Source organism: Debaryomyces fabryi, assembly GCF_001447935.2.
Source record: "Debaryomyces fabryi strain CBS 789 chromosome Unknown contig00009, whole genome shotgun sequence".
Classification (NCBI taxonomy): domain Eukaryota; kingdom Fungi; phylum Ascomycota; class Pichiomycetes; order Serinales; family Debaryomycetaceae; genus Debaryomyces; species Debaryomyces fabryi.
In genome coordinates this window covers 53,242-70,199 of record NW_015385435.1, presented here as the reverse complement: position 1 = coordinate 70,199, position 16,958 = coordinate 53,242, and the positions used below count along the sequence as shown (strand labels likewise).

Genomic DNA, 16,958 nt, shown 5'->3' with positions numbered 1-16,958 from the left:
GCCTTAATTTTGGTGGTACAACCAAGATTTTTGAATCAATTGATCTGGTGCAGACATTCTCTTTCCTTCGGAATTGTTAGAATCAATAGTCTGTTGCTCTTCTTCATCATCAAAATTAAGTGTTCCTTCGATTTGCTTATTTGAATCAACGGATATAGTTTCAGGATTGTTCAAGATAATATTACCTAATTTCTTAACGTTCTCTTGGATTGTGGCAGAACATAAGACATTAACTCTTTCGGTAGGCAATCCTTGATATTTCTGAATTGTCTCAGAAATCTTAGAGCTTTTAGAAATATTATCAGTAATTTTGGTAATAGTTTCTTCAAAACCTAATTCTGTCAATCTGTCACCTTCGTCTAAAATCAACCATCTCAATTGACTAACATCCAAAGATGTAGTATTCTCCATATGATCAGCTAATCTCCCTGGAGTTGCCACTAAGATATTGACACCTTTTCTAAGTCTAGCTTTTTCAGATTTTTTCTTTTCTCCACCAATGACAATACCTGGGACTATATGATGATGGCATCTAACCAAAGTTTCTAAGACGCCATATATTTGAGTACACAATTCTCTGGTTGGAACTAAGATTATTGCAAATAATCCGGATTCACGAGTGATTTTATGCTTTTCTTCAGACATCAACTTGTGAAAAATTGGAAGTAAGAATGATAAGGTTTTACCAGAACCGGTCTGTGCTTTAACAAACAAATCCCTCTGCGTTGCTATCAAGCTTGGAATTACTGCCCTTTGTACCTTAGTTGGGGCTTTGAAACGCAATGATTCTGTTAAGTGTGTGGCCAATTTGTCATTGAGTCCAAGTCCATCAAATGTTGTAGCATCTTTCAATGGTGCATTGGAAGGTAAATACGTAGTAGTTGCAGCTGAAGTATCTGATGGGGTTAAAGTGGAGCTAGCCTCATTGGACGTGAACAATGATGAAACATAAGAGCTGTTCTTACCTCCAAATTCACCAGATGTCTCTTTGAATTTTATTTTCTTGGATGACGGACCTAAATGATCTTGATTCATCGGAACTTTTCTTTTCTCTTGCACCGGTTTTTCTTTCGTAGAATCTGATGGTTCCTTCGTTCTATTCAATCTCGAATTATCAACATCGGTACTGTTGACCCCAGTTGCAACTATTTTCTCTTTTTTCTGATTTCTACCTCTTCCTTGCAAAGATAATTGAAGCTTACGACGATCTTTCCATCTTCCTCCAGTGACTTTATTTCCAGACTTTTTTGCTTTGCTTCCAGTTGATTCGGAAGTGTTTGGAACTGCAAAATTCAACAATAACCCATCATCTTCATCCATTTTTGTAAGATTCCGTTGCAAGTTAAATGATAAGATTTCATACTAAATATAATTTTTCATATATATTAAATATAGTGAGCCGCATGATGCCTCTCACGTGAAATTTATATAGAATATACTTGAAGGATGCATTAAGTCCACCTATTTAAACTAATATACACTATAAAGAAATGCCTATAATACTCTAATATTTCACCATATTAGTATTGAGTCAAAGCGTCGATGTAATCGCTCATGTTTGTTTCAGTAGTCAACTCAATTCCATCTGCACCATGATTTAAATGATCTTTATACTCTTGAGTCTTGTTATTTTCTGCACCAACCCATTGTAAGGATGACCATTCTTCTTCTGTGAACTTCTTAACATGCTTCAATGATTCACCTAAAGTGTGATTAGCAAATCCATCTCCCGAGTTGGCATGGGCATTTGTTTTGGCAGATGTTTGTAAAATCTGGATATTACTTGGCTTTTGGTTTTCTAGAACATCTGCCCTACGCTGAGCCAGTTTAGATGCTTCTAAGTCATCCAAGTATTTGAAAGAAGGCCTTAATTGTGCTGTGCTATCGACCGGTATCAACACAATTTTCCTGTTACCGTCATCATCTTTAAGTAATTGACCAGCATATAACCCTCCATTAGTTTTATTTAACACCCCCTGTAAGCTGTGTTCTGTAACTTCCGCTCCCCATTCTTCAGTTCGTGATTCGTCATAGAACTTCTGGGTATCCAACGGCACCCTAACCTCAAGATAGTTAGATTCCTCCTTCACTGAGACTGTTGGAAATTCGTTGGAGAAGTTGCGGGCCTTGGGTCTGCCCATGTATTGTAATATGTGCAAGGATTGTTTGGATCTGTCTGGTAATTCATTCATTATAAGTGGAATCGATTCAACAATAGGATCGTCATCGTAAGGTTGTTCCTCGTAAGCTTCGTGAAACTGGACTGGTGAGTCAGAATCAGAATCAATATTCATTTGGTCGTCTTCCTCGACGAATAAAGCATTGTTTGACGTAGAAGATGCAGCCATGGTAGTTCCTTAAACACTCAGATCTAAACTATACATTAAACATCCCATCTTAAAATTCTTTATATGATAAATTTAGTCACGTGATTTTCCTTTTGGTGACATCTCAATAAGTCAAGCTTCGAAGGCCATAAGAAAGCAGCAAATGCTACAATACAGTTTGTAAATAGCATAGGAAACCTAAGATGGAAGAAAGCTTTGATATCAAGCAAACTTACCTCAAGTTTTTAGAGGAAGACAAAGAAATGACTATGCCTATTGCGGCTATAGAGTCATTGGTCACTATGTTAAGAATCAAAAAGCCATCTACATCCTCTGAGTTGATTAACTTAGTGAAATCTAATACAGAAATATTGAAATCTTCTATTCCTAATGCTATCTCGCTTTCTGCTGGTTGTGATTTGTTTATGAGATTCGTTTTAAGAAATACAAATTTATATTCGGATTGGGAATCGTGCAAACAGAATTTAGTTGAGAATGGTGAATTATTTGTCCAAAGAGCCAAAGAATCAAGAGCCAAGCTGGCTGCTTTTGGACTTCCATTTATTAAGGATGATGATACTATATTGGTACATGCTTTTTCTCGTGTTGTGTATCAATTGTTGTTAAAAGCTAGATCTGAAAAGTTGCTTCGTTTTAGAGTGATAGTCACGGAATCTCGCCCTACAGGTACAGGGTACCATATGGCTAAGCTTTTAAGAGAAGCAGATATTCCCGTGGAATTAATAGTTGACAATGCTGTCGGTTATGTTATACATAAGGTGGACAAAATCTTAGTAGGAGCTGAAGGTGTAGCTGAAAGTGGTGGTATTATTAACCACATTGGATCTTATCAAATCGGTTGTCTAGCAAAAGCCAATAATAAGCCATTTTATGTTGTAACCGAATCGCATAAGTTTGTGAGATTGTTCCCGTTGGCACCAAATGATTTACCTACTGGTATCACTCAATCGAAACAAGAGAATGGCGACGAGGATGAAGATATATTTAAGGCTCAACTCATTGACTTCACTCCGCATGAATATATTACCGCTTTAATCACTGATTTAGGGGTCTTAACTCCTTCTGCCGTTTCCGAAGAGTTAATTAAAATATGGTATGATTAGATATATATTCTATAAATCATGCACTATTTAATAATGTAAATCATTGTAATTCTAATTATCGTAAGATATTTGCTTTAATTTAGCTTCTAAATCATTCAAGTCATAGTAGTCTTGATGCTCTTCCCGTTTAACCTCTATGCATGAAATGTTCTTCTTCGTTTCCAAATACTCCTGGTCCACTTCTATTTTTGGATCTTTCATGTAAAATAAATGAGTAATATATTTGTTCCATTGGATTTGATTGGTGACTTCTTCGATATTAGATGTAGATTTGATTCTACTTTCGCTTAGTGAGTAAGTAGCCAGGTTAACGATCGCTTTGACAAAATCAGCAGCAGTCATGCCGTAAGTTTCCCTATCATTCATTCCATTTAACAATAATATCCGCTTTTTCTTTCTTCCTTCTTTCTCTTGAAGCATATCATTCGCAATGGCTTTCCCCACCCCTTTCAAAATGACTATAGGTATGATACTCGTCATTAATGAACCGATGGAATAGACTATCACGTCAGCACTTGCTAAACTATTAGTTACTCTACTGTTTGCAGTAGGGCAAATTTCCTCTCCATAGGGAGAAATATAATATATACGTTCAACTGGAGATGGCAAAGGCTCGATATGATCAGATTTATTAAAATGCAATTGAGATTTCTTTAGCGCCGGGTGAGTATATTGTGGAACATGACCAGACTCTTCATCCGATGAGTTATCAGACATATCAGATACAATACTATTTGCATCGTTATAGTTCACATGAGCGGGATCGTTAGTCCCAAGGAAAAAAACTGATTCAGAGTTATTGGTTAATCCTTCTTGCGGAGTTCCAGGATGCGATGCATGGATAGGAGGAGGGTGAATATCTACCTTAGTGTCAGATTCAGATGGGTGGGAAATTTGGGATTGGCCAGTTATAATTGAGCCATTCTCTAACAAGGCGGTAATGTGGTACGTAAAGTTTGTATTAAGACACGGTAAAACCTGAGTATCGGCATCTATGCCAGTTAAACGAGCAAATAACTCTATTGCTGAGTCTAATGAACCGATAAAAAGTCTCCCCCCTGTCAAAAAGAGGTTCCCCACATTAGCTAGCTCGTATCTAAATTGTCTCTTGTTCGTGTGCAATGAGAACAGGTGCTTGGATCTCTTCAAAAGGTCACTGTGAACATGTATGAAAAAAGCTCTAAATATCTCTCTAGTCGAAGGGTCTATATTTGCCCATAATAAATGAGTTCCGTCGACTATCTCATTCCACTGGGTCTTCGCTTCTCGGGGATCTGAAGACAACCTGAAACTAAGCAATTTCCTCAATGGTTCCTGATTCTCGGGAATAAGTCTTGTCAAACGAGATCTTATATCTCCAATAGCCGGCCCTCCCGTTATACGTATCAATTCCGATGTAGAACCACCATTATCCAGAATGGGTAGAATGTATGTGATATTTGCAGAAACAGATTTGAATAACGAGACAAGCTCGTTTGTAGCAGTTCCACCGCTTAGAACAGCAATTCTAATATTATCTTGCGGCATAACAATATTAACACCTATCTAAGTCTAAATGACGATACAATGTACACCTATGTTACAAAGAGCATACTGGATCGGAGTATGTACGTGTTACTCCAGTCACGCGCAGAAATGGGAGATTGTCTGTATGCACGAAATGATCAGAATTGTGGCCTAATGGGTGTAAAAGACGTAAGTTGGGATATAAACATAGATAGTATGAGTAATCCACTTTCGGTCCTTGTAATGGTGATATCAAGAGAAAACAGTACGCTAGTTGCTTGATATATACTGCATCATTTATTTCAACGGGTGTGAACTGGATTATGTGTAAATTCTGACAGACTGTAGACTTATATATAAGCAATGGCGTAGGCCTCATAAATTTTGCATAGCACAGTCTTGAATTGTGCAGTAACGCTTAAGCGTACTTCTAAGCCGCTTCAATAGCTCACTTACCATCACATAACTTTCATATTTTCACGATCAAAAGTCTACAGACACGACTGAAGCATATTCTAAAAACAATATCGTCAACTCACATCAAACATAATAAATATCACAGAAATAAACGTGTTTATTATGCATGTTTATTTCTGTGATATTTCAATTATGAACAAATTTCGTCAATTTCATAAAATTCAGAAGTATCCAAAATATCAGAAATATCCAAAATATCCAAAATATCAGAAATATCAGAAATATATCTCACAATGTTTAATAAATGTAATTAGACTAACAATTTAGTAATCAAAACCCTCCCATCCCTTACGCTCTTGCAAGGCCTATGTACTACTTAAAGTCCTCAAAGTCCTACTTTCCCCTCCTCCATATTTGCAATGGGCTTCATCTTACTCCCCTCCGTATTGCTGCAATCACGCGCTACATCCCGTGACAAAGTCTCGTATTTCTCGGCTAAAAAACAGTCACCTCCAAATGAGTATTTCCGAGCACAGTTGTGTAGTTAACCTCATCACGGCCCAGACAGTGAAAAATTCCAACAATTTATATCCCGGGCATCATAACCCAATAGAATGGCTTTGTGTAACTTCTCGCCAGAAAATTATTCTCTAGTGCTGCATTGGTGAAAAATTTTTGATTAATACTACTTCCATACTAATAAGATCAATAATTAAACAACACAGTATATTATTATAGTAACAATGGCTGATCAAGAAGTTTTAGTTTTAAGAGGTACCTTAGAAGGTCACAACGGATGGGTTACTTCGTTAGCCACCTCCGCTGCTGATCCAGATTTATTATTATCTGGTTCCAGAGATAAGACTTTAATCACCTGGAAATTAACCGGTGATGACAGTCAATACGGTGTCCCAAAGAAGTCTTTCAGAGGTCACTCCCACATTGTCCAAGATGTCACTATCTCTGCTGACGGTGCTTACGCATTATCTGCTTCTTGGGATAGAACCTTGAGATTATGGGACTTAGAATCTGGTGAATGTACCCAAAGATTCGTTGGTCACAACGGTGATGTCTTATCTTGTTCTATTGCCAAGAACTTGAGACAAATTGTTTCTGCTTCCCGTGATAAGACCGTCAAGGTCTGGAACACCATCGGTGAATGTATGCAAACTTTATCCGGTCACAACGATTGGGTTTCTGCCGTTAGATTCTCTCCATCTGAAGACTCTTCCACCGTTATCTCTGCTTCTTGGGATAAGACTGTTAAGGTATGTGCAATTTTTTTTATTTTTCGAATGTTTTCGTGGGCAAACATCATTTGTGGGATCTTTTCTCTATTGGTTATGGCTAGATGATGTATTTCATATTTGCTACTTCAGACGGGGCTCGCCAGCTTCGAATGAGACATATTTTATCACCAAGATCTCTGATATTCCATAACCTCATTTTTTTAGCTTACCCACAGAATTTTGTCCCTCGACATTTCTATCCGATTCGGAATACTAACATAAACTAGTCATGGGACTTAAACGAATACAATGTTAACGCTGACTTCATTGGTCACACCGGTTACATTTCTTGTATCACTATCTCCCCAGATGGATCCTTATGTGCTTCCGCTGGTAAGGATGGTGTTATCATCTTATGGGACTTGAACTCAAACAAGACCTTATACACCTTGAACGCTGCTTCTGAAGTTCACGCTTTAGCTTTCTCTCCAAACAGATACTGGTTAGCTGCTGCCACCGCTTCTGGTATCAAGATCTTCAACTTACAAGAAAGAACTTTATTAGATGAATTGAAGCCAGAATTCGCTATTGGTGCTAAGGCTAAGGACCCAGAAGCTGTCTCTTTAGCTTGGTCTGCTGACGGTCAAAACTTATTTGCTGGTTACACTGATAACGTTATCAGAGTCTGGCAAGTTATGACCTCTTCTGCTTAAATTAATTAATAGTTTTATAGTATTTGAGGTTTCTAGTTTCCAATAAAACAAAATAAATGTACATTATAAAAAATATATGTAAGTGAGTAGCCATCTATTCAAATAAATATAGCTTACCGCTAGCACTTCCTCCCACACACCAATTCTCTATTGGATGCAAGGCTGTGACTGCCGGTACTGCTCCTACCTTCTCAGCATCTGTTAGGTGAGCTAATATTTGTCCTTTTTGATCATATATGTCTAACCCACGATTCATATTTGCAATCACAAACTTTTGTATTCCATCACTAGGAGATGCCTGCCATCTAGACTTAAGTATCGAGACCCATCTACCTGTTTGACAGTTGTGCTTGATTCTGGTATAAGGCTTTAAATTGTTTGGAATTTGTTCGTCTTTGTTTTTTGAACCTGGTTGGTACGTCTTGGACCATTCCGTAACTGGAGGATACTCCAGACTCTCACCACTTAAATCAAAAATATTAATTGTGTCGTCATATCCATTACATACCAATCTGTTTTCATAGTTCCAGTCAACAGATGAAACGGAAAGTCTCGATGAATAGCTACCATAAACGTGAGGAGATATTTGACTTTCATACTCAGACCAACTACCATTTGATTTACTAGTGCTACGTAAATCCCATATTCTGAACGTTCTATCCAATGACGCAGTTGCAATCTGATGCGATAAATTTGGATTAATACAAAATGAACCAATTTTCTTATCGTGCAATCTTAGCAATGAATTTGGTTTGATAGGTTTGAACTGAGTTCTCAAATCATGTTGATAAAAGTGTCCTCCCAAAGTTGTTAGATATAATATATTTGGATTCCCCTCTTGGCATAAATTAATATCTGAGACGGCTAACGGGTAGTCTTGTGACTCATATGGATCATTCAAGTAAATAACTTCAGACGACTCAAGTTTATTCAAATCAAGCTCTCTTACTGAACCATCATAAGCACATGAATAAATTTTTGAAGGATTACTGTGGGGTGTAAGTATCCTGGCAACAGATCTACCATGAGGCTTTAAGATAGTTATAGCTGGATCTTCATCTTCAGTTGAATCAACCGCCCAGATACCCAAATTACCGACTTTGTCACCCGCAGTGATTACTCTATCAGTTTTTGACGGATGGAAGTTTATCGCAGTAATCCTCTGATGAGTGATTTTTATATCCAATGGGTCAAAACGTTCATACAATTTCAATTTATCGAATTCATTTCGTTTTGATTCTAATCCCTTATTATCATAGTCCACGGAGGAATTTCTTATTAAGTCGTAAAAATCACCGGCTGAAAATTTATCCCCAAGTTCCTTTAAGATTTCTAATACCTTATTATCATCTTCAATGTTTATATCCTCATCATGAAGATGATCTTCTTCTTCTTCTTTTATATCTTTAGTATCTTCTTCCTCTTCTTTTATATCTTTAGTATCTTCTTCCTCTTCTTTTATATCTTTAGTATCTTCTTCCTCTTCTTTTATATCCTTAGGCATTTTTAAAACCTTCTTTTCAAATTTCATATCTCCCAGTCTTTTATCAGTAACTAGATCAATTAAATGGAAATTACCAAATAGTCTTGTCAGCTTCAATTTTTCTATCTCTTTCTTCTTTCGTTCTGCTTCTTCCATTTCTTCTTTCATCTTTTGATATTCTTCAGTATTTTCCATTGTGACACCAGCTAGTCTTCGTGAACGCCTAGATGGTTCTTGTGGTTCCTTTTTAATCGACTTTGTTGCATTATTTGTCTTTCTCTTTTTTGCACCATTGGCATGCTTTTGATTAGGAAGTTCTCTAGAAATAGAATCTGTGGCAGAGTCTAAGTTCAATTTACGGAGAAGATCCTTATTTCTCTGAATATTTTCTTGTCTTTGTCTTTCAAAATCAGATAAAGGGGCCATTGTGTCACTGCATGTCCTCTTGACTTCAATTCTTTATAGTATATGTCCTGAAAATTTCGAGCCGTTTTACGCGTATTTGGTGATAAATTCACACCCATTTACAAACGCTGGAACATGCATTAGAAAGCCTATCTTATTTCTATTTAGAGAGAGTATTCACATATCTCAAGATATCAGCACATAAATATAAGCTCCCACATACTACTACATTTCTATTATCACCCGATAATTTAAGTTCATTTACATAATCTAGCACCTTTTCAATACTTTGACCAGAAGTACCTATATTTCTCACATCCTGAACGTAATTTTCTGCCACTTTCTGCACATCTTCTGACGAGTAACTTGAAATCCAAGGCATTTGTTCGGGAACAGAGAAGACTGTAGGTATAACTGTATCATTTTTATGGACAATGTGCTTCAAAAGATTATCAATGGATTTACCTTTTGTTAATGCTATAACGAATATAATACCGCCCTCATCACCTCGGATATTTTCAAGGTACTTAGCAAGCTCTATGGCTGCACTTGCATTATGTGCGCCATCTAAAAGAAGATGTAAACCTGTTTTAGGAATATTTATGGATTGTAATCTACCTGGCCATACAGTTTTTTCAATTCCCAGTTTGATAGCATCTGCAGTTATTTTTGACTCTCCGTTTTCATTACTTAATGAGGAATGATTTTGAAGCTTGACCACATCTAGTATTGTCAATGCTATACTCAAATTTTGCAATTGATAGTCACCCTTAAGAGGAGAATACTTCAAAAGAGATTTAGGGTCGGAATAGCACATTTTGTTTGTAGGACAAGTTTCTGGTTTATTCATGCCATCCACCATGTACAAATCTGACATGGTGTTTTTTGCGACCTCTTTCACCACTTTCAAGGCTTCTTGTTCATTTTTTCTATCAACGATACACGGAACAGACTTTTTCATAATACATGCCTTCTCATATGCAATTTCTGCTAATGTATCACCCAACAATGCTTCGTGGTCTATGCCAATTTTAGTGATTCCGGTAGCTATAACCCCACCTTTAAGATCTGTCTTGGGATCAAAAGGCTCTAAAACATTCGTAGCATCAAGCCTCCCCCCAAGACCAACTTCTATTATTGCTAGATCAACCCTTTCTATTTCAAAAATTTTGAATGCAATAACCGTTAAAAGTTCAAATTCTGTGCAACCCAATCTTAATGACGTATTCTCTTTTTGAACGTAATCACTGATATTCTTGAATTTTGCAAGTGGGTAAACTTCATTATTTATACAAATTGAATCATTATAATATACCATATGTGGTGAAGTGAATCGTCCATTTCTAACCTTGGCTTGAGTTAATATTGAAGATAAATAAGCTACCGTAGACCCTTTACCATTTGTTCCCGCAATATGTATGGATTTATATGCATTAATATGTGGATTTCCAAGATGGTGAAGTAATTTTGTAACCCTAGAGAGTCCTAGGTCAATTGGCATAATTATTGTTGTAAGTATCTCTTCTAAGTCTGACAATGTATATTTGTCGTATCTCAAAATTTTTGATGCGATAAAAATCTGATTTATTCAAATGCTGAGAGCATCAATAATCTCATTATACCCTTTATTAATTAAATGTCTATTGAACAAGAAAATAAGGATAACTTTGTCCAGGAAAGGTTGGATTCGCTTTATGAAATTGATTGTAAGATCGTATCCTTGCTAGACAATATGTCAAGCTTGTTTCAGACATACTCCACACCTAAGTCTAGCGATAACGACTTAAGCGAACAAAAGGAGCAATTGAAGGCCCAAACTAAAACTATATATAATACAATAAGTAATGTTGCAATAGGATTGAGAAAAGAAGTTAAAATAATGGATGAGAACATTGGAGTCTATAACAAAAATAAAGATGGAGTTATGATACTACCAATTAGTGTCGATCAGAAGAATACAACATTGGGGAAAACGAAACTTAAAGACGAAATTAGGGAGTTGAGTACTATAGTAAGCGGAGAAAAAGATAAACTGAATGATGGAAAGCAAGAAGCTATACCAAAAAAGGAAACTAATACGGAAAGTTTGGAAAAGGAGAAGCAAGATAATATAATAGACATCGAAACAAAAAAAGAACCGAATGAAAATGAAGACGAAGATTTTGATATGATTGCATAAGTTTCCTGAATATTATTCTACATTTAGACGTCGAAGTATTCATCTATTGTACATATATATCTTTTGCCGTTTATAATTATATTTCTTCAAGATAACCTTGTTGAATTAGCCTCTCAACATCAGACTTTCTCACATAAAACTGAGAGTCTTTGATTAAGTTAAATACACCATATTCAGTCTGAACTTCACCCCCATTTCTAAGAACTCTGACGTCGGTGAATATATTAGTAGGTGGATCCAAGTCTCCCGACAAGTCTATATCAGCGAAATTTGACTTGTAATCAGTTATTAAGTGCTGATAATTCTTGTAGTATTCCTGCTCTGCATGATTCAAGTTATCTAGATTCAATTGCGTAGTGTAATTGGCTGAATTGCTAACCAAAGCATTGGTCCCGTTCCCTGTGGATCCAAACCTATTTCTATTGGGATCTGTGTTAGCCGATTCTGTTATGGGGTCAATATTTAACCAAGAGAACTCATCAATTTTGTCAGCTCTTAATTTTTGATATGCCAACAAACATCTTTTATTCCTACGCATACACAAATGAGTAACAAATAACTGGCATTGATTAATCTTCATCTTTTCTTCATCAGCATTCTCTGAATCTTCTTCTTGTATTCGTTGTTCTTCACCTAAGTATTCAGCATCTTTATTGAGATCAGCCGTTTCTTTGATTATACTTTTTACTAAATCGCTTTGGTATAATGGTATTTCTGATAAATTAGTAGATCTCTTCGCATCGAGTATCAACTTATTAGCTAGATTGCCGTACATATGGTATATCAGTAGTGAATTAATTTGAATAGTAAATTGATATTGAATTTTTGGCTCGTAAATGTTTGTGTATATACGCGTGAAAATTAAGACGCTTCCTGGCCATAAAACTGAAAAAGAACTGATATCACCTTTAAATTATGAAATACAAACTAAGTCTGGTCAATAGGTATCACACCGTTTCACTCACCCTATTTGAGTTATTATAATTCAAGGATTATGAGAAATAATTTTGTTAAAGGTTACTTAAATCCGTATATCAAACCTTTACATATATTTATTGCAGTTTGTTGAGTTTTCAAATTCTCTCCCCAATTAATCTTATTGATTTAATAATAATTAGAAAGAGGATTCAGCTGTAAATGTAATATTCATAGTGGGTATAAAGAGAAATCCCTTTAATATGTTTTCACTTGACGATATGAAGCATTTTGCTAAAAAAGTTAGCTCGTATGGCGCAGTGGTAGCGCAGCAGATTGCAAATCTGTTGGTCCTTAGTTCGATCCTGAGTGCGAGCTTTCTTTTTTTATTTTTAATTTTGCAACAGTTCTACTCAAGCTATACTTTCACGCATAATTATCAGGTATACTTTATGAAAATCTATTAATATCTTATGAACCTTAAATACAAGCTACATAAGGGTAGTTCTTCCACCTACTTCGTTACTAGGCGTACCATCAGGCATATTACCATCTCTACCGGATACAAATTGGTTATAGATTTTTTGGAGTTTTGTTTTTTCACTAACGGAAATTGATGGTTTGGTTTCCTTTAAGGAATCTAATAAATCTTTCTGCGAGATGAAAACTTTCAGAGATTCAGAATCTGTGGTTTCTGGCTTAGTTTTATTCGAAGAGGAAATAGCTTCTTCATTGAAAAGTTGTTCGATCTGCTGTAAAATCTTAACCCTATCAGCCGGTCTTAATTTAGCATTCTTCAATTTTTCTGAATTGACTTGGAAAAAATCAAAGGATGTCTTATCTTTTGTATTGTGCTTTTCACCTTTAACTGCTTGAAGTTCATCGTTTGAGAGCTTGACGTGAACTGCTTTCAAATAAGCATTATATCCTAAACCTTGCATATCTGCACCACTGAATCCAGCTGTCTTCTCAGCAATTTCCTTTAAATTCACATCCTCCATTAAGTCCATTTTCGTAGTTATACTTTCTAGAATATCCAATCTATCTTCAAAACTTGGCATATCACAAATAACACTCTTATCTAATCTACCAGGTCTTAATAAAGCAGAATCTATTAAATCAGGTCTACTTGTCGCAGCCAAAACATAGACACCATCCAAACCTTCAGCACCATCCATTTGAGTTAACATTTGGTTAACAACTCTATCAGTGACACCGGTAGAATCATGCCCTCTCTTTGGTGCAATAGAATCAAATTCATCGAAAAACAAGATGCAGGGTTTTGCTGATTGAGCTCTTTCGAATAACTCCCTAACAGATTGTTCAGAAGCACCGATATACTTATTCAAAATTTCAGGTCCCTTAATAGAAATGAAATTCAAACCACATTGACCAGCAATAGCACTAGCGAGTAACGTCTTTCCACAACCGGGATAACCATATAGCAATATACCTGATCTTAATCTTAACGGACAATTTGCAAAAATTGGCGCGTATTTGGTTGGCCATTCTAAAGTTTCAAGAAGTATATTCTTAGCCTCTTTTAATCCACCAATATCAGACCAACTGATCGAAGACTTTTGTAACTTGACACCACGCAAATTAGATGGGACATAACCTTTCAAAGCCTTTTCAAAATTTTCTTTGGTTATCTTCAAATCATGTGGGTTATTACTTTGTGCGTGGTGAAATAATGATTCATGATAAATTCTATCACACAAGATCTTTAAATCGTTTGCCAAGTATCCTTCAGTTTCAGAAACCATATCCATGACATCAAATTTTATTTCACAACCTAATTTGTCAGTCATGTAACCATTGATAATATCCAATCTTGTGTTTTTGTCAGGAGGACTTAAATGATAGAAATGTTCGAGCAAGTGGCATTGAAACAAAAGTTTATTTAACGCTTCTTTCGATGTGGCCGAAATTAAAATTGAAAGGTTACTGTTATGTTGTGAATATATTTTTTGTAATCGTGTAATTAAAAATTCAGTTAGTTGGTTTGAAATGGTTGAGTCAACATGCTCCATTTCCGCTGGTAAGATCTTATCTAAATTGTCCAAAACCAATAAAGATGGCTTGTGCCACGAACATTCCTGAATCCATTTCATAACATGGTTATTGGACAACAGATTAAAATTTTCGTTCATTATTTTTTCACAAGAAATATATTTCGTATGATAACCATAATCTGAATTAATCTTGCTAGCAATTAAATCTAACATTAATGTCTTACCACTACCTGAATTTCCATATATTAATGTTCCTGAATTTTTGTTGATTGTTATGGAATCCACAGCCTCTTCAATCATTTTGTCTAAACCTATTGCCTCATCCTTTTCTTGTGATTCAGATTCAATTTCTTGAATGAAAGATTGATTTCTTATCAATTCCTCCCCCATTTCTAATTTAATTTGTTTCTTGTCTTCAGATAATGCAAAAGGTTTAATCCAGGCATTAACATCATCATTCCTTTTAAATTTTAATAAACCACCATTTGGTAATAAATGAGGCACAATGGGAAGTTTTATGTAATTTGTAATTGGAGAATTATTGATTGATGACTGCTCATTATAAAATAAAGTTGTTAATGCCTGCAAAATCTTAGTTTTTGCATCCTTCTTCTCAGTAGAATTTAAATTTATCTGATCAGTCTTTTTAGTTTGGAGAACATAAGGATGTATAACGAAACTTGATGGTTTCTTAGAAATATTCTTGACAGACGGATTCAATACAACTATAGAGCCAACTTGAGATTCTACGTTCAAAGCAATAGCTAATTTCGTAGAGAGACCCACAGTGTTCGAGGGACACCTTGGACAATTAACAAGCTTAGCAATTACTCGCTTATTCTCCTTCAATGGCGAGGAAATTTTCTCCTTTGAATTCTCTTTCGCAACGTTTTGATTTTGATTTTGTTCCTGGCTTTGATTACCACTGCCAACAATGTTGTGTTTAGAATTAGGACCAGGAACAATTGAAACTGCAACGTATTCGGCTTTATTTAAGGAGTGAATTACCTCGTTGAAGTTAACATAAATCTCATACCCATCAGGATTAGAATGTGACGGTAAGTCAGAAAATATATTATGTGGCAATGATATACCTCTTTTCAACACAGATGGTAAATTTGAATAATCTTCAGCTCTACTACTCTTAGAAGACTTTGTAGACTTACCTGAAGTCGATTCTGACTTCTTGACTCTTACCTTAGGAGCAATTGAAACTTCACACATTGGAGATATCTTGGCATAATTACGATCCTTCGTTCCAATATCCGTGACTATTAACTTGGCGGATGTTGTTTGCGAGGGATAGACTACCAATACCTGATTCATTGAAACACAGCGTGATTGCGATAATAACTTATCCTCCAAGATTTGTGCATGTAGTTCAACAAGTTCCCAGTCGGAAGAAGTGACTGGCTCCAAGTTGATTTGAGTAGTTTCAAAGTTGTTCAATTTCAAATTCAATGTAACTTGGTGTTTATCGCTTAAATTCAACGATTGGGCAAATATAGGGTCAATTTCCAAAGTCCTTATTTTGGACGAAGACATACCAGACCATCCAGTATAACGTTTTGCTCCTGATGACAGAACTAACTCTATTATGACATCTTGAATATTTACATTTGCATTGAATAATAAATTACTCAAGTTGGACGGTAAGTTAACCAAATTTGACCTCAAGGGTTTGTAAGATATTTCCACTTTGTGATTATCCATGATGAGATTATACGGATCTTATTAACTATTAAAATGGTAGAGTATTTTTATGCTTATATAGTATGTTCTCCAGATTTTTCGAGATGTGATTCTTACCCACTCAGTGTGTGGGGCCGAGGATATTATCCGAGCATTTCAAAAATCTGTCAACTGACTTTACAATTAGGATATATTATTTATTAATACTACAACATACAACTAGAGAGTCAGCATGTTATGTCAATGCAACTAAATATTCGAAAGTCTATTAAAATGTGAAAAAAGATTATTCTTAGACATATTAATGTTGGTAGATCTTCATAGTATATATGTTTAGACTATGTGTAACATACAATGCATACACAAACTCTGGAAATATGGCATCATTTGTTACGGTCTTGAATATCGTTAAACTTCTTCATCACTTCATCATCGTCCTGTTGCTTTTCTTCCCATTTCTTCTCATTCTTCTTTTGATTTGCTTCTTTTGCTTTTTCCATTGCTTGGAAAGATTTTCTTCTAATAGAATGACACTGCTCCCATCCAACTACGTTACCCAAAAAGAAACCACATACAGCCCAGTTCATAGACTTATTTGGGTTCTTATGGATCAAGAATGTCACTGTACCTAACACACCCATCGCTTGAAACCCCGTTATCATCGCTTCCCTAAAACATGGCATGCTAACAAAGTGAGTCATAGAGAAATCAGATAATTTAAATTGTTTGAGAGCATCTGAGTATGCTGGCGGTCTTTGAACATTTCCATTATCTTCAAATTTTGGTGGTAAGTCCTCTAGGAATTGTTGAGGCTTAGGTTGAGGCTCTTCGACTGTTTCACTGACAGAAGACACCTTCGATGCAGAGTTACTTCCAAACCAACCCATATTAAAGTCTTTTTTCACGTATACAACGCTGTTTTATGTTTAACATAGAGATGTCTACTTCATTTA

At 35.8% G+C, this 16,958-nt stretch overlaps 11 protein-coding genes across 11 annotated transcripts; 3 read left to right on the top strand and 8 right to left on the bottom strand.

Moving 5' to 3' along the window:
• Nucleotides 1-3: 3 nt before the first annotated feature.
• DBP7 (putative ATP-dependent RNA helicase) lies at nucleotides 4-1,320 on the bottom strand (the record flags this gene model as incomplete). The annotated part of the gene is made up of 1 exon (XM_015609605.1): nucleotides 4-1,320. The coding sequence occupies one exon, from the start codon at nucleotides 1,318-1,320 to the stop codon at nucleotides 4-6; it is 1,317 nt and encodes a 438-aa protein (XP_015469561.1).
• Nucleotides 1,321-1,520: 200 nt separating this feature from the next.
• AC631_00774 (DNA-directed RNA polymerase III subunit) lies at nucleotides 1,521-2,348 on the bottom strand (the record flags this gene model as incomplete). Its single annotated transcript, XM_015609604.1, has 1 exon — nucleotides 1,521-2,348. One exon carries the CDS (start codon nucleotides 2,346-2,348, stop codon nucleotides 1,521-1,523), a length of 828 nt encoding a protein of 275 aa, XP_015469560.1.
• Nucleotides 2,349-2,530: 182 nt separating this feature from the next.
• On the top strand, nucleotides 2,531-3,451 carry GCN3 (translation initiation factor eIF2B subunit alpha; the record flags this gene model as incomplete). Its single annotated transcript, XM_015609603.1, has 1 exon — nucleotides 2,531-3,451. One exon carries the CDS (start codon nucleotides 2,531-2,533, stop codon nucleotides 3,449-3,451), a length of 921 nt encoding a protein of 306 aa, XP_015469559.1.
• Nucleotides 3,452-3,502: 51 nt separating this feature from the next.
• Nucleotides 3,503-4,978, bottom strand: AC631_00772 (uncharacterized protein; the record flags this gene model as incomplete). The annotated part of the gene is made up of 1 exon (XM_015609602.1): nucleotides 3,503-4,978. The coding sequence occupies one exon, from the start codon at nucleotides 4,976-4,978 to the stop codon at nucleotides 3,503-3,505; it is 1,476 nt and encodes a 491-aa protein (XP_015469558.1).
• A 1,139-nt stretch (nucleotides 4,979-6,117) lies between these two features.
• Nucleotides 6,118-7,316, top strand: ASC1 (40S ribosomal protein RACK1; the record flags this gene model as incomplete). Its single annotated transcript, XM_015609601.1, has 2 exons — nucleotides 6,118-6,642; nucleotides 6,891-7,316. 2 exons carry the CDS (start codon nucleotides 6,118-6,120, stop codon nucleotides 7,314-7,316), a joined length of 951 nt encoding a protein of 316 aa, XP_015469557.1.
• Nucleotides 7,317-7,410: 94 nt separating this feature from the next.
• On the bottom strand, nucleotides 7,411-9,225 carry AC631_00770 (uncharacterized protein; the record flags this gene model as incomplete). The annotated part of the gene is made up of 1 exon (XM_015609600.1): nucleotides 7,411-9,225. The coding sequence occupies one exon, from the start codon at nucleotides 9,223-9,225 to the stop codon at nucleotides 7,411-7,413; it is 1,815 nt and encodes a 604-aa protein (XP_015469556.1).
• Nucleotides 9,226-9,364: 139 nt separating this feature from the next.
• Nucleotides 9,365-10,705, bottom strand: AC631_00769 (dihydrofolate synthase; the record flags this gene model as incomplete). Its single annotated transcript, XM_015609599.1, has 1 exon — nucleotides 9,365-10,705. One exon carries the CDS (start codon nucleotides 10,703-10,705, stop codon nucleotides 9,365-9,367), a length of 1,341 nt encoding a protein of 446 aa, XP_015469555.1.
• Nucleotides 10,706-10,840: 135 nt separating this feature from the next.
• MED11 (Med11p) lies at nucleotides 10,841-11,383 on the top strand (the record flags this gene model as incomplete). The annotated part of the gene is made up of 1 exon (XM_015609598.1): nucleotides 10,841-11,383. The coding sequence occupies one exon, from the start codon at nucleotides 10,841-10,843 to the stop codon at nucleotides 11,381-11,383; it is 543 nt and encodes a 180-aa protein (XP_015469554.1).
• A 76-nt stretch (nucleotides 11,384-11,459) lies between these two features.
• Nucleotides 11,460-12,158, bottom strand: PSF1 (DNA replication protein; the record flags this gene model as incomplete). The annotated part of the gene is made up of 1 exon (XM_015609597.1): nucleotides 11,460-12,158. The coding sequence occupies one exon, from the start codon at nucleotides 12,156-12,158 to the stop codon at nucleotides 11,460-11,462; it is 699 nt and encodes a 232-aa protein (XP_015469553.1).
• Nucleotides 12,159-12,789: 631 nt separating this feature from the next.
• PEX1 (AAA family ATPase peroxin 1) lies at nucleotides 12,790-16,026 on the bottom strand (the record flags this gene model as incomplete). The annotated part of the gene is made up of 1 exon (XM_015609596.1): nucleotides 12,790-16,026. The coding sequence occupies one exon, from the start codon at nucleotides 16,024-16,026 to the stop codon at nucleotides 12,790-12,792; it is 3,237 nt and encodes a 1,078-aa protein (XP_015469552.1).
• Nucleotides 16,027-16,388: 362 nt separating this feature from the next.
• On the bottom strand, nucleotides 16,389-16,892 carry AC631_00765 (uncharacterized protein; the record flags this gene model as incomplete). Its single annotated transcript, XM_015609595.1, has 1 exon — nucleotides 16,389-16,892. The coding sequence occupies one exon, from the start codon at nucleotides 16,890-16,892 to the stop codon at nucleotides 16,389-16,391; it is 504 nt and encodes a 167-aa protein (XP_015469551.1).
• Between the last annotated feature and the right edge of the window lie 66 nt (nucleotides 16,893-16,958).